At 41.6% G+C, this 14,216-nt stretch overlaps 1 protein-coding gene across 1 annotated transcript; it reads left to right on the top strand.

Annotated features, from left to right (window-relative positions):
• The first annotated feature begins 3,444 nt into the window (after positions 1-3,444).
• LOC119276565 (WD-40 repeat-containing protein MSI4-like) lies at positions 3,445-11,138 on the top strand. Its single transcript, XM_037557660.1, has 15 exons — positions 3,445-3,720; positions 4,362-4,425; positions 4,570-4,656; positions 4,959-5,021; positions 5,328-5,393; positions 5,504-5,578; positions 6,309-6,384; positions 7,224-7,428; positions 7,589-7,670; positions 8,433-8,506; positions 9,009-9,120; positions 9,236-9,310; positions 9,413-9,474; positions 10,180-10,279; positions 10,756-11,138. Exons 1-15 carry the CDS (start codon positions 3,596-3,598, stop codon positions 10,855-10,857), a joined length of 1,368 nt encoding a protein of 455 aa, XP_037413557.1. The 5' UTR covers positions 3,445-3,595; the 3' UTR covers positions 10,858-11,138.
• Positions 11,139-14,216: the final 3,078 nt, after the last annotated feature.

Below are 14,216 nucleotides of genomic sequence, written 5' to 3'. Positions count from 1 at the left end.
TGCAGATGAGTAGTACTTATTGGGCGTGTGGCACGAAATAGTTGCGCCCACACGCGCGGGCAGTTCTAATGTTCTCCCACACATGACCCTGTGTGGGCTGCCTCATGTTTATGCCACACATAATGTGTTGGCGAATGTCTAATATGCCACACATGTGGCAGATATGAGCGTCCTATTTGATTGTTTCCACCGCTATCTTGCAGTTTGATGCCACAACAAGCCTCCTGATGTACAAGTCATCGGCCAGCGCAAGAGCCTCTCTCATTCCCAAAGTTTCCAGAGTTGTTGGATCGTCTAGATGGTTGAACACAATAGCTGAAGACCCTTGGTATCCGCCCGCATGGTCTCGACACATGGCAGCTACAGCTCCACGACCCCCTGCTCTCAGCACAATTGTGTCGACGTTTATCTTGGCATGGCCCGCACATGGAGCCTCCCGGCTCCTTGGCCTGGGTGTTGTTCGACTAGCGGTCGCGCCTACCATCAGTTTTTGTAGGACCTTTATTTCATCCAAGTAGGAGCTTACAAAGCGATGTGTTACGTACGGTGTTTGGTAGATATCCTCATGAATTGCCTTCCGCCGAGCTGCCCATATTGCTCAGAGTGACACAAATCATTCTAGTGAAATCTTCGTGCGAGATCGTCTCATTCATGGAAAAAAGCTAGTCCTTGGCATCCAAACTTTGATTTGTGCTCATATGTTCAACCATGTACTCCTTTAATAGCACACATACACAACGAGACATAGTGCAACTAAGCAAGGAGCGCCTCCAGCTATCTGCCGCACCACACAAATTAATGCGTGCGTACAAAATAATCGATGGTCATGGGCTCTTGGGCATAACGTCGACATCCAGATTAAGATGTTTTTTAGAATGATTATATTATTTAAAATTCAGACTTCTAGCGGTGAAGTAGGAAGGAGAGAAAATGGGGAGGACGAAGGCGCGGGGTCCGGGAAGGGTTTTAGGTGGGCCAGGGATGTCGAAGTCCTACGTGTTTGCTGTCCAAACTCCCGTAAAGACCCCTCACATTTATCTATGGTTTACCGGAAAAATACATTCGAACCGCTCGACGACCGGTACATGTCCTCATTGGATAGCTTTTGCGGTCCGGACCGCGCCGGACGTATGCGGGTGGTTCGAGGATCTGCCTTGGAGATGCCTTTACTACTGATGACGTGTGACTTGGTTGGTATTTTAGTGCCACAACATTGCGACTAGTAAGTCGCCTTACTTGTTCGTTATTTATGTGAAAAGATGTTACATACATGTAAATTTTGTTCCAAACAATCGTCCATGATAATCTTGCTTTGAAAACTTAGTTATAGCAAGCACATGGATGGAAACATATCATGATTTGGCAGGAGGAATAAAAGGAAATATTCAATGTTTGCCATTTTCTCGGGTGTATGAGTAATTACCTTGCGTTAGTCCATTTCGGTGGATGAGCATCAACATAGCCCCCATGCCAAAGACAAGGAGGCCGCGACATTGCCTACAAAGGGTACACATGGGTTGGTGGTGTGGGTACAGGAAGGATGGGTGGGGTACGGTCATCGACGCCAAAGACATATAAGGCTTAGAGGGATGCCAGGGTGGTGGTGGCGAGTCAGACAAGGTGGGATAGCGACAGTTGGTTAGGCCAATGCAGGTGCATGGAAGGAAGGAGACGAACAATACACCATCACACATGTGGAGGAATTTGACGGATTCGAACGAGTTTTTTTCTTTTGTTTTGAGGAACATGGATTACAACCTGAAAACACGATGGAGTATAACCTGAAAAACCAGCCCACCTCTTCTCCTTTCACCATTGGAAAAATAATATAAGCCATGTATAGAGATGGGAAAAAAGGAAACTACTTACGACTCACTTAAAAAACAACTGTTGTGACCACCTACACTCACGACTCTCTCGGTACGCCACCCGCGACGCCCTAGGCGATACCGTCCCATCACCCCGCCGCCTTCATCATCCCCATTGCCTGCCAATCTACTAGCCCTACCAGATCCGCCGGTGAAATCTCCATGCCTTCCTCCTCCACCTATCTCTCCCCTCTCTCTTTCCGAGCCGCCGGGATCCTCCGCGGGTAGGTTTCAGATAGGTTGTCCAAGAGAGAGAGAGAGAGAGAGAGAGAGAGAGAGAGAGAGAGAGAGAGAGAGAGATGGATGGGTGCCTAGCTGTAAGCGCGTGCTTACATCGGGATTCCTTGCAGGTCAGCGGTGCAAGTCTGGAGACGCGTATGCTCCTACGTAGGGCGGTTTCGCTGGCGCGCCCGAGATCCAACATCACCCAAGGTAAACATGCTCCTTGACCTCCCTTTTCACCCCTCCCGTTGTGTTGTTCGTTACCTACCATTATATTGTATCTTGTTTCTCTCTGTGAATGGTTGTGCAGAGTAAATTTTGCATGATTTATTTTGTGCTATGAGGTTTCTAGGGTCACTTAGTACATCACAAACTGTCTTTATCTCATATGCATGTACATTTTCACAAACTGGATTGATTTTACTTCAAGAACAAACACATTCGACACTATTACATATGTATATCACAATATGCACATGTTGTGTCGAGGGGAGGAGTTGTTGTGCCTTGGCCCCCCGCATCAAAACGTTGCAACACATGAGGCATTGTCCTAGCTATGTGAATTAACTAGGTATTTGATGAATTGCCATGTAAGCTCTGCTGTGTCAATTTTTTCTCTTGTTATACCATGTGGTCAACACAATGAAGAAACAAAAGAAAATATTTATGATGATTGCTTCACCGCATCTATTGTTTAGTTCAGTAATATCATATTTCAGGTTTTTTAATTATACGTGTGTTTAGAAATATCCCATATTAAAGTTACCATTCAGTAAATATGTCGTGACTCTGAAGATTGATTTATAGGTTTTCTCAGCATTATTCCGTCACATTACTAACTGTTTGGTGCATTAGCATGCATAAGGAAAATATTCCAATAAGATCACTGGACATGTCGTTCCACGTATACTTCATATTGCTTTTCTCTTCTCGTGTGTACCGTTTTCATTTCCCGCTTTTATCTGTATTTTTACAATCAATGTTTGATCAATGTCTCACATCTAAGTTTGTTGTTTCGTGGCAACACACAGACTTTTTTTTTTGAGAATCCACAAAGACATTAGCTAGTACAGTATATACATGAAAGACTGCATACACCATTTAAAAAAATAAAGGAATACCAATTTTTCTCAAAAATGAAAAATCATCAAATGAAATGCTACTTTTCTCCGAAAATAATGTTTTCTTAGGAGTCTCCAAAAAATGTCTGTTAGAAGATCGGGAGCTAGACAAACAGCCCTACTTACTGAAGCCCATAAAGTTCTTTGACGTTTGACCCACGAGCCTAAACACAAAAGGGCTCGGCCCATTTGCAGACCGCATCTGTTACCGTTTTCACCCCAGCCGCAGCCTAGATACTCCTCTGCGCCTGGGCAGTTCGCACCGAGCGGGAGGCAGACAGGAACAGTCCAGGCTCCAGAGAGCGCCCCCCTGCACAGAGAGCGAGAGGGAGAGAGGGAGAGAGAGCGGACCAGTCGCCGGCGGCGGCTAGCAGCGGAGCGGAGATGAAGGAGAGAGGCGGGTCGAGGGCGGCGGTGGACGAGCGGTACGCGCAATGGAAGTCGCTCATCCCCGTCCTCTACGACTGGTTCGCGAACCACAACCTCGTCTGGCCATCCCTCTCCTGCCGGTAATCCCCGTTTCCTGCGACCTCCTCTCTTGCTTCCCCTTTCCATTCCCGCAGTTCCGTGGTCGTAGGCGTTGTGTTCGAGTAGATTCATGTGGAGTTAGGGTTTTGCCGTCACGAACGTATCTAGGGTTTTGCCGCCACGAACGTATCTAGGGTTTTGCTCCGTGGCAGTGCAGCCTGTGCATGCGGTGTCTCCAGATCTGCGCGTGGTTAGTGCCTAGGCTGCTATGGTGAGCAAGGTGGAAACTTTGGGTTGAGTTATTGCCCTAGGGTTTTGGGTTCTAGGTTTTTTGTGGCATGCGACTATTTAAGATGGGGGTTTGGTGTCTCTGTTCATGTAATGCTTGCCTTAATGAACTGTTTCGATGTGGTGTCTGGCTCCTGCCGGTGTCAACCGTTTTATCTTTTCAATATAATTGCTTGCCATCTATAGAGTGAGCACGATTTGATGATATTGCTTTTTGAGCATCGGCTCTGTGGTGCATTCTTAATCACCACCTGGTACTTTGAAGCTAATAATATCACAGAGTAGTGGCATTCTGTTTGGAAGCATGCTGGTTCATTTTTGCAGCATTTTTGACCTAAAAGAGTGGGTTCTGCAACTAATTTATTTGCCGATCTGTTGGTTTGATTGGAAACAGGTGGGGTCCTCAGTTTGAGCAGGCTACCTATAAGAATCGTCAGCGCCTTTACCTATCAGAGCAGGTGACCTTCAAAAGTCCTCAGTTTGAATGCTTGCACAAACAGATTTTTAGCATCTGCGACTGATTATCAGTTTTTGTTACATAATGAGTATATTTTCTTATCCAGATCTAACTATAGTATTTTTTATTCCTGAGATGGTTTCAGACAGATGGAAGTGTCCCAAATACCCTGGTCATTGCAAACTGTGAAGTTGTGAAGCCACGGGTTGCAGCTGCAGAACACATATCACAGGTTATTCACTTTTCATTTGTTTTCATTACAATTTCAGTTTGTTAGTGCAGAATAGCGTGATTTTTGAGATGCATGTAAATATATAGATCTGGCCTCTGATTTTTATGCCTGCGTATAAAGGTATTATGGTGTTCCCTGCATGCAGTTCTTAGTTAACCCTCTCTGCCAGTTTCTTATGCCTGTATATGGTGGTTCCTCGGTTTTTTATGTATTGTGGAGTATCGGCCTAAACTAGGAATTCTTCATACTGGTCATTAATTGGTTCAGAATAGAGCTGACAAGATGTCTGTTTTGTACTGCAGTTCAATGAGGAAGCACGATCGCCTTTTGTAAAGAAGTACAAGACTATCATTCACCCTGGAGAGGTAATAATTTGTCCTGTACATTCCTAAGTTGCAACTACTTAGCATCTAAGTTATCTTCTTTACAGTTGCTTACTCTGTTTTTAATTTTCTGTATCTTGATTATCCTCTTTCTCTTAATTTACACTGGGTACTTCATTTTTGAAACTTTATGTTATCTGATCTGTGTCTTTCTGTTTTCTAAGATGGTCTTTGTGTTCTTGTGTTTAGCTTGCATGCCTAGCAGTTTACTTTTCATGCCACTTTGATTTATGGATTGGAAGTCAGTTGTTGATGCATTCTGACTTTGTTTGTTTATTGTGTATCCAGGTTAACCGAATCAGGGAGCTTCCACAGAACAGTAGGATCATTGCAACTCATACGGACAGTCCAGATGTATGTCCAGGCCTTTATACTGCTGCTTAATTATTTTGAAAGAGTCGATAATCTCTTGAGCATTCCGGTGACATTTTATGAATTTATATGCTTTGTACGTCCCAAAACAGGTGCTTATTTGGGATGTTGAGGCCCAGCCAAATAGACATGCTGTCCTAGGAGCTACTGATTCTCGCCCTGATTTGGTATGTTCTCTTATCTTTAATTCTTAATTTCGTGTCATTTTAAGATGTTGAAAGTTGCATTTCTGCATGATGGACTGGAAAAATCATATAGGATGTGAACGGCATGGATAGTGATAATATCCCTAATATCCCTGATTTGGTATGTTTTTTTCTTTTTCTTTCTTAACTTGTGTCACTTTGGGTGGATTCTGAAAAGTTCTAGTAGGATGTCGACATCATGTATATACACAATTTACTTTACTAGAATGGATCAGTTTTTTGATGTACCATATATGTAAAAATATTGGATGAAAACTACACTAATGGTGAAAACTCTGTGGAACAAGTGTAGAAAGTTCTAAAAAACATTATTATGTATACACCATGTGTAGGCGAGGTATGTTCTGTAGACATGTAAATTTCATGTTTAAACATAATTGCATTTGCCATCCAAATAATTGCATTTGGATTTCTAATTTTGATGAAAAATAAATAAATTTAGCATGTATAGGAATTTTTGCTGTTCCACTTTTCTTTTCTCTGTTCTCTTTTTCAGAACTCTCGCTGATTTTGAGTTTGCTATGCCAATTTTATATGTTTATAGAACACCAGCTCCTCAGTAACTATTTTTCTTGTGAGAAAATTTTGGAATTTTGAAACATGCCTTCCATGGAATTTTCAACATAGGAGTGGTATCCACCGGATATTTTCCCTTCATACATAGTGCTTACTACCGTTGACTGTTTGTCAGATTTTAAGAGGACATCAGGAAAATGCTGAGTTTGCTCTTGCCATGTGTCCAGCAGAACCATATGTGCTCTCAGGAGGTTAGCAGAATTCTTTCTTGTAATATGCTTGTATCTTCTGGCCTTTTTTGATTTATTCAAATATCAAGGCGCATTTTGTGGTTGCTGAATTTATTTTATAGTATGCTGTGGAGAAATAGCCGCAATAGCTGGAACAAGTTTATTAACCAAACGGTAAAACAGGCAAAAACATTTTAGGAAAGTGGATTTATCATAATCCAGTGCAATGTCAGACGCAGCCTAAATGTGTCTCTTCCAGGAATTTTGTCCACTGAAAATTAAATATCTCTTGTCGCCTTAGCGTTCCCTCGGTCCCTCTACATAACCTTCTTTGTATGTTCCTAACAAATAACAACCCAAGAAATTGGGAGATGATCTGACTTGATAGCACAGTTTACGTTCGTATACTTTTTCTTTGTAATACACGATTGTGTTACTTGTGTCCATTGGAGCATGTGTGAGCCAAGATAGGCCCACTCCTGATTTAGCTGGCAAAGGGAGATGGCATGACAGCACCAACACATAAGCAAAAATGAAGAAAAGAAAGTAGAACTAATCACCAAAGCCGCCAATGTGATAACTGGACCATCTATTTGCTACTCCCTCCTTTCCATAATGTAAGACGTTTTTTGACTCTATTGTAGTGTCAAAAAACGTCTTACATTATGGGACGGAGGGAGTAGCTCATCTGATCGACCTTACTTGGATCACCTTTAAAGTAATAGGGACCTAAAAGGTTAAAAGTTCTCTTGTCAACTTCAGTGGACCCAATGGAGTAAGGGATGCGTCAGTTCCTTTTATTTTATTTGAGTGAGCTGATGTGATAACTTGAGCTTTGTTCACATGCAAAATGTAAATAGGAAAGGACAAGTCTGTGGTTTGGTGGAGCATCCAAGATCACATATCTGGACTTGGAGACTCCTCAAAAAGTGAGACTTCCCCAGGGGCATCAGGCAGCAAGCATAGCAAAACTGCAAATGAAAAGGATAGTCCTAAAGTTGATCCTCGAGGTGTATTCCACGGGCATGATAGCACTGTTGAAGATGTCCAGTTCTGCCCTTCGAGGTAAATATGCTACACTACGTTTCTTGTTTTTTATGGTTATTTTCTATTTGATTGACATGGTTTTCAATTTACACGAGTAAGAGCTTGCACTTGAAGTGCTGGTTTGCTGTTTGTTTGTACGTTTGATCTTTATGGTTCTCCTTTTCTTTTTTGAATAAAGTGCACAGGAGTTCTGCAGCGTCGGTGATGATGCTTGTCTTATTCTCTGGGATGCCCGGACTGGTACTAGCCCAGCTGTTAAGGTGACACTCTTCTCTATCTTATGTGTATCAACATTGTTTCTTGCAAGAAGTTGTGTATCAAGAGCTCACTAAGGAAAGAAGATGATTGGTACTCCCTCCGTTCCATATTAAGTGTCGGCGTCTCGCTGATTTAGTACAACTTTAAAGTTGTACTAAATCAGTGACACTTAATATGGAATGGAGGGAGTAATTGTCAATGATGACTCACATTAATGATTCATTGGAATTGTTGATTTTCTCGTCCAAACCCACCCACCACTGTCTAGCCTTAACAAAATAGCAAGAATCTTGCTTGCTCTTTGGTGCCGAGGGAACTTAACATCTTGACCACCAGCAAGGCGAATTAAGTGTGGGCATAGAAACAAATATGCTCTTAGTCACATGTGATATATTTTGCTGGGTAGTATGGTTCTTTTGTTGTTTCATTCTGCTTCTTTAAATGTACTTACATTTTTGTTTAAATTGGCCAACATACATTATCTGCGGTTGAACGAGTTATGAATTTGTGATTATAGAGCAGATTTAGTAGTACTGGGATTACAGTCAACTACTCCCTCCGTCCCATAAAACGTTTTTTCACACTAGTGTAGTGTCAAAAAGCGTCTTACATTATGGGACGGAAGGAGTAGATTTTAGTGCAACCAAAATCTATTTGTCTTGGTGTAAAGAGGCTGAATTATCTTTTTAGTATAATAATGTACTTCTTTCTTCTAAATGAACATAACATCTTAATTTTGGAACTGCGTTCTTTCTGATGTCCAGGTTGAGAAAGCTCATGGTGGAGATGTTCATTGTGTTGATTGGAATCTTCATGATGTTAACTACATCTTAACTGGGTATGTTGACGTGAATGCCTTCTTAGTTCTGAAAAATCTGTGATGAGATCTTTATTGAGCTCAGATGTATTTGATATTGGGCTTTTCATCTATGTTTGTCAATTGTTTGCACTTTTTTTTCTCCATATTTAGTACTCCCTCCGTCCGGAAATACTTGTCGGAGAAATGCATAAAAATGGATGTATCTAGAACTGAAGTACGTCTAGATACATCCATTCCCCCGACAAGTATTTCGGGACGGAGGGAGTACTCCCTCCGATCCATATTACTTGTCGCTAAAGCAGTTGTATCTAGAACTGAAATGTATCAAGATACATCCATTTCAGCAACAACTAATTTGGATTGGAGGGAGTACGTCTCAACTGGGACATGAATATCTTCTTAGTTCTGTATAGTCTCTGATGAAATCTTTAGTTATTTCAGATTTATTTGACGTTATGCTTTCATCTATGTTTGTCAATTGCTTGCACATTTAATTATGGTGGTTTCTTCTCATATTTAGCTCCGCTGATAACTCTGTCCGTATGTGGGATCGGCGAAATCTGGGACCTGGAGGTGCTGGTTCTCCAATTCACAAATTCGAGGGCCATAAAGCTGCCGTCCTTTGTGTTCAGGCATGTAGAACCTTTTGGCCACGTACATGTTCTCTTCATGTGGATATGGACATTTGGTTACTGTCCATGGTATTGCAGTAGCTTTTGTCAATAATTCATACCTTGTGCTTTTCAGTGGTCTCCTGACAAAGCATCTGTTTTCGGAAGCTCTGCGGAAGATGGTTTCTTAAATGTGTGGGACCATGAGAAGGTATATACTGTTGGCGATGGGAGTTCACTTAACAGTACTCATTCTCTCTCCTGTACTAGTTCTGTAATAGTCTTGAGACTGATAAAAGTTCTCGCGGTGTAGGTGGGAAAGAAGAAAAATCCCAATTCACCTGGCGGGCTTTTCTTCCAACACGCAGGTCATAGGTACATTTTTTTTCTACATATCTTACTTCTTTATGTCGTATATGAAACTCAAAATCCGGCTTTTTTCTTGAATGGTTATACCATGTCCGTTGGCATTTTCTCTGCCATATTGCTGGCAGAATTGAAGAAATGCCTTTGTGTATCAGTAGCTAGTTTAACTAATCTTCTCTTTACAATAGACTTCTACTGGAATTTCCATGAAACTGCATTTTCAGTTAAAATCTGACTAGCAGACTAATTTTAGTAAACATGAGACTTAAATCCAATCATTGGTGTCTAACATGGGCTGATAGATGATTGTGCAATTGTGGACTTGAATGTATCTGAGAAACCTGGACATGGATAGCATTATTTCAGTCTACACCATTAATATTGTAGCTCAGACTTTCTGGCAAAATAAAAATACAGAGAGAATTGTTATTTTATGCTCTTGAGATCTTATGCACCCGTGATATTTATGTCTACTTCTGCACGTAAAAAATAAAATTTGATTTAGCAGTAGAGTTTCATTCTACTGTGATTCCTTTACGGGCTTAATGAGGGCGTATGCCATTGGCAACTTCCAAATTGGTTTGGATCTTGTCATACTTTGAGAGTCAAAGCTAACTGGATAGGTGGGACGATAAAACCATGTGATGCCGTAAATTGATGTTGCATTTCCATTGTTCTGTAATAATCTGTTGTTTATCTTGTTCACCTTGCTAGGGACAAGATCGTAGATTTCCACTGGAACTCTTCAGATCCTTGGACCATTGTGAGTGTATCTGATGATGGTGAGAGCACGGGTGGAGGTGGAACTTTGCAGGTACTTTTCTTACAATTGCGCAATCATGGTGTAAACCACACTACTAGAAAGAACTGACATGCTAGATATTATATACGGTATATGGTACATAGAGTTTTATGTGCTTATAACTGGAAATACATTACAGTTCGGTTACATAACTCCCATCTCAAAATAGCTTGAATATGCATATATCGGCACTGTGATCATCAGTTTCCTTCTGATCCTATCTTAATAGTACCCCCTCCTTCCCAAAATAAGTGTTGTACCAAGTCAACGACACTTATTTTGGGACGGAGGGAGTATATTAATAACATGTACTCCCTCTGTAAAGAAATATAAGAGTGTTTAGATCACTACTTTAGTGATCTAAATGCTCTTATATTTTTCTTTACGGAGGGAGTACTTATGATATGGTGTAACAGTTACATTGGTGTTTTCCTTTGCTTGATAACATGCTTGGTACTAAATTCTTACTGATTCTTTTACTGATCCAGATATGGCGTATGAGTGATTTGATCTACCGCCCAGAGGACGAGGTTGTTTCAGAGCTGGAGACCTTCAAATCTCACTTGGCCAGCTGCACTCCGAGGGCTTGAATCATGAGATAGTAGTTATCTGTCCATTTGAAACATTGGTCATGTCCTCTGATTCTAGAACAACCTAGACTTGTACCCTTAAGGTGCTTGTGAGCTTATTTAACTTGTTGTATGATTCGAATCTGTATGCTCTGCGAACACAGCGGAGCTTTATTTCTGTAGCCAGACTATTGGGGTATTGGTCTATTGGGAACATTGTACCGGTAGCTTCTAGTGGACCTTATGAGATTGCTTGTAATGAGTTTGTGTTTATGATTTGGTCAGTTTGTTCTCAGTTGTGTAGTTGCTTCTTCCCCCTTTTTTTTGAGCCCGTCTAGTTGCTTCTTCCTTGACAATTTTTATTTATCATGTTGCCTTTTTCCTTGACAACTTTTCTTTCATTCATGGGTTACCCGTCGCTGTGCAATTTGAGCTTTGGTCACGTTGACTGTTGCTGAGTTTGTATGGGTAGAGGGCATTTTGGGCTCCACTGTGCCGTGGAATATTGTTGTATTCTATCTCATATGGTTAATGTGACGGCAAATGTAGTTTCAATTTTAGACAAATAAGGAGCAAATTTTAAGTTAGTTGACGTCTCTCGTGGGACAAAGCAGGCTGCCGCTGGTACATGCACAAAGAAAAGACTGGTTGTGCATCAGATCAAGAGGAGGTAAGAGTATAAAATAGATCTGTGCTGCTGATTGCATAAAGTAATGGATCTGATTAACTCTTACCTTTCATCTTACCTTTCAAGTGAAAAGAGTACCATATTAAAGTTGCTCATTTATTGGATTTTGGATGTTTGGATCGCCTGACCCATTGCTCTTGGACATTTGATGACTTCCGTTGCATGACAAATGTGACTGGACCGTATGGTCCGAACATTTTGGGGCGATTTGATCCACGTTGAAATCCTGGCCTCGTTCCTTCTCCATTTTGGGTGCCCATTAGTAATTCAGGGCAATCACCCAAGCCAGATCTGGCGGGCGATCATAGAAGGGAGGGATACAATGAAACAGGGTCTGGTTAGACGGATCGGAAACGGAGAAACTACGGGGATTTGGAACCATAATTGGCTGCCCAGAGAGGAGTCGTTTAGACCATATGGATGCCGTGTTTTAAACCCACCAACATGAGTCTCGGAACTCATTACAAGAGTAACAGCGTCATGGGATAAACAATTGATCCAAAACACTTTTCTGCCAATGGACGCCCAAGTTATCCTCGGAATACCGTTGTGCACTCGAAATATATCTGACTTCTGGGCCTGGCATTACGAGAAACATGGGACTTTCTCGGTCAGGTCGGCGTATAGAATGTTGGTGGCGACAAGGGCGCAACGTGAAGCTTGGCTAGAGGGGTCTGCGGGCTCTTCAAATGCCAGAGTGGAGGAAAATTCGTGGAAAACGCTATGGAAGACAGAGGTGGAGGTTGTCCAAACAATCGCTCCGAACAAATGATGTCAGAGCACACCGTCATATGACTGATTCCAGCCTATGTGACATATGTGGGATACGAGACTCATGGCGTCATAGTCTCCTGGAGTGCACAACCTCGAGAAGTGTTTGGGCGCTGGCGGATCCGGAGGTAACACATAAAATCATAACAAATACTGACCCGCACGCCAAACATTGGCTTTTTACGTTGATGGAGATGCTAAGTCATGAGGAATTTGTTAACATTGCGGTAACACTGTGGGCAATTTGGTATGCTCGCCGAAAGGCAATACATGAGGCGATTTTTCAGAGTCCTCAAGCGACCCATGAATTTATAGATAGGCTTCTGAAAGACCTGTTCTTGATCAGCGTTAAAGCGAGCACTCCGGCCAGTAATATCCCACCCCAGTGAGCAAATCCGAAGCCAAAAAGGCCACCGGCTGGATACTGCAAAATCCATGTGGATGGGCGAGTAAGCGGAAGAAGAGGAGGATCTGCAGCCGCAGTCTGCAGAGACACAGACGGAAATTTTCTGGGTAGCTCGGCCCTAGTTATTGAAGGAGTTGTTGATCCGCCCACCCTTAAAGCAATAGCATGTCGTGAGGCGCTGGCACTTGTTGACGATCTTCACATACAACAGTTTGTTGTAGCATCCGATTGCAAGCAAGTTATTTCAGACAGCCACAAGAAGCGCTAGGGGAGCATATGGGGCGATCGTTGCTGAGATTACTAGTCATTTGTTATTTCCAATTGTACCTTTTCTTTTGAGTCTCGTGCTGTGAACTATGAAGCAGATAGCTTAGCTAAATTTGCTTTCTCTAGAGGTCCGGGGCGCCACGTTTGGTTTGGCAATCCGCACGACCTGAGATGTATCCCACTTCGTGTGGTATTTGATGAATAAATCAGGTTTTTACCCCTCATTCTTTTTAGTAATTCAGGGTTTAAAATGGATTTTTTCTGTAAGTAAATTCGTGCTTGCGCATCTTACTGAATAACTAGATCATGATGGCGCGCGTTGCTGCGCCCATCTATTATTCCAATAAAATGGTAGGAATATTCTTATGTATATTGTTGCACGAAATATAGAGGTTAAATATGAACCAAGTAGTTTGCAACTCAAGGACAATTCCGAATTGAAGTTTCGGAATAACAAAACAAACAATTGTTATTATGAGAATAATACAAAAGAATCATATAATTACATCGGTATGTTACCCATCCATTCTGGGAAAATAATGAAAGAAATATCTGAGAAAAAAAAATGGCTCAAGTAGTTAGTCATATAATTGTTCGAAATTGTAGATATGCAATGAGTTTTTAAAAATATAAGTTAACCATCGAATTTGCATGTACATCATCAATCCAAGTTGGAGCTATACATAGAAGACCATATCAAATAATATCATCAGAAAATAGCCCATGGGAAGTAATCGATAATTCGTACGACCAATCCATACTTTATTTCATAATCAAACAAGTCTGCATACACAATGTATCATTTATTTGCACACCATAAAAAATAAATCTAGACAGGCAAAAACAGAACCCTGAGTAGTCATGAGACTCACCAAACCTGCTACAAAGAAAACAGATAATCAACAAGTTGTCCATAGCAGTCAATCAGAATTGCAAAATGGTTAGACATAATTTTTGACACAAATCTAATTATGAGTCCCATTTACAGACATACATAAACACTGCCTTCCATCAGTAGCAAAATCTGAACAAAAAGAAAAACTGCAGATGGCAGAAGAGAATTGGGGTGTTCAGTTACTCACCTTGTTACAAACTTCAGATGGAGGAACAGGAGTAGGGTGCTCAGTTGCTCACCGTGTTTTGTTGGCTCACATCACGTAGATCGGTAAATGGGGATCAGCCGCAGGCCTGGGACGGCGACAGTGGGTCAGAAGGTTATTATAGGGCCTGGAATTCCCATCGACCATC

Source organism: Triticum dicoccoides, chromosome 3B, assembly GCF_002162155.2.
Source record: "Triticum dicoccoides isolate Atlit2015 ecotype Zavitan chromosome 3B, WEW_v2.0, whole genome shotgun sequence".
In the NCBI taxonomy this organism is placed as follows: Eukaryota; Viridiplantae; Streptophyta; class Magnoliopsida; order Poales; family Poaceae; genus Triticum; species Triticum dicoccoides.
The sequence above is the reverse complement of the archived record's forward strand: the minus strand, read 5'-3'. Positions and strand labels throughout refer to the sequence as shown.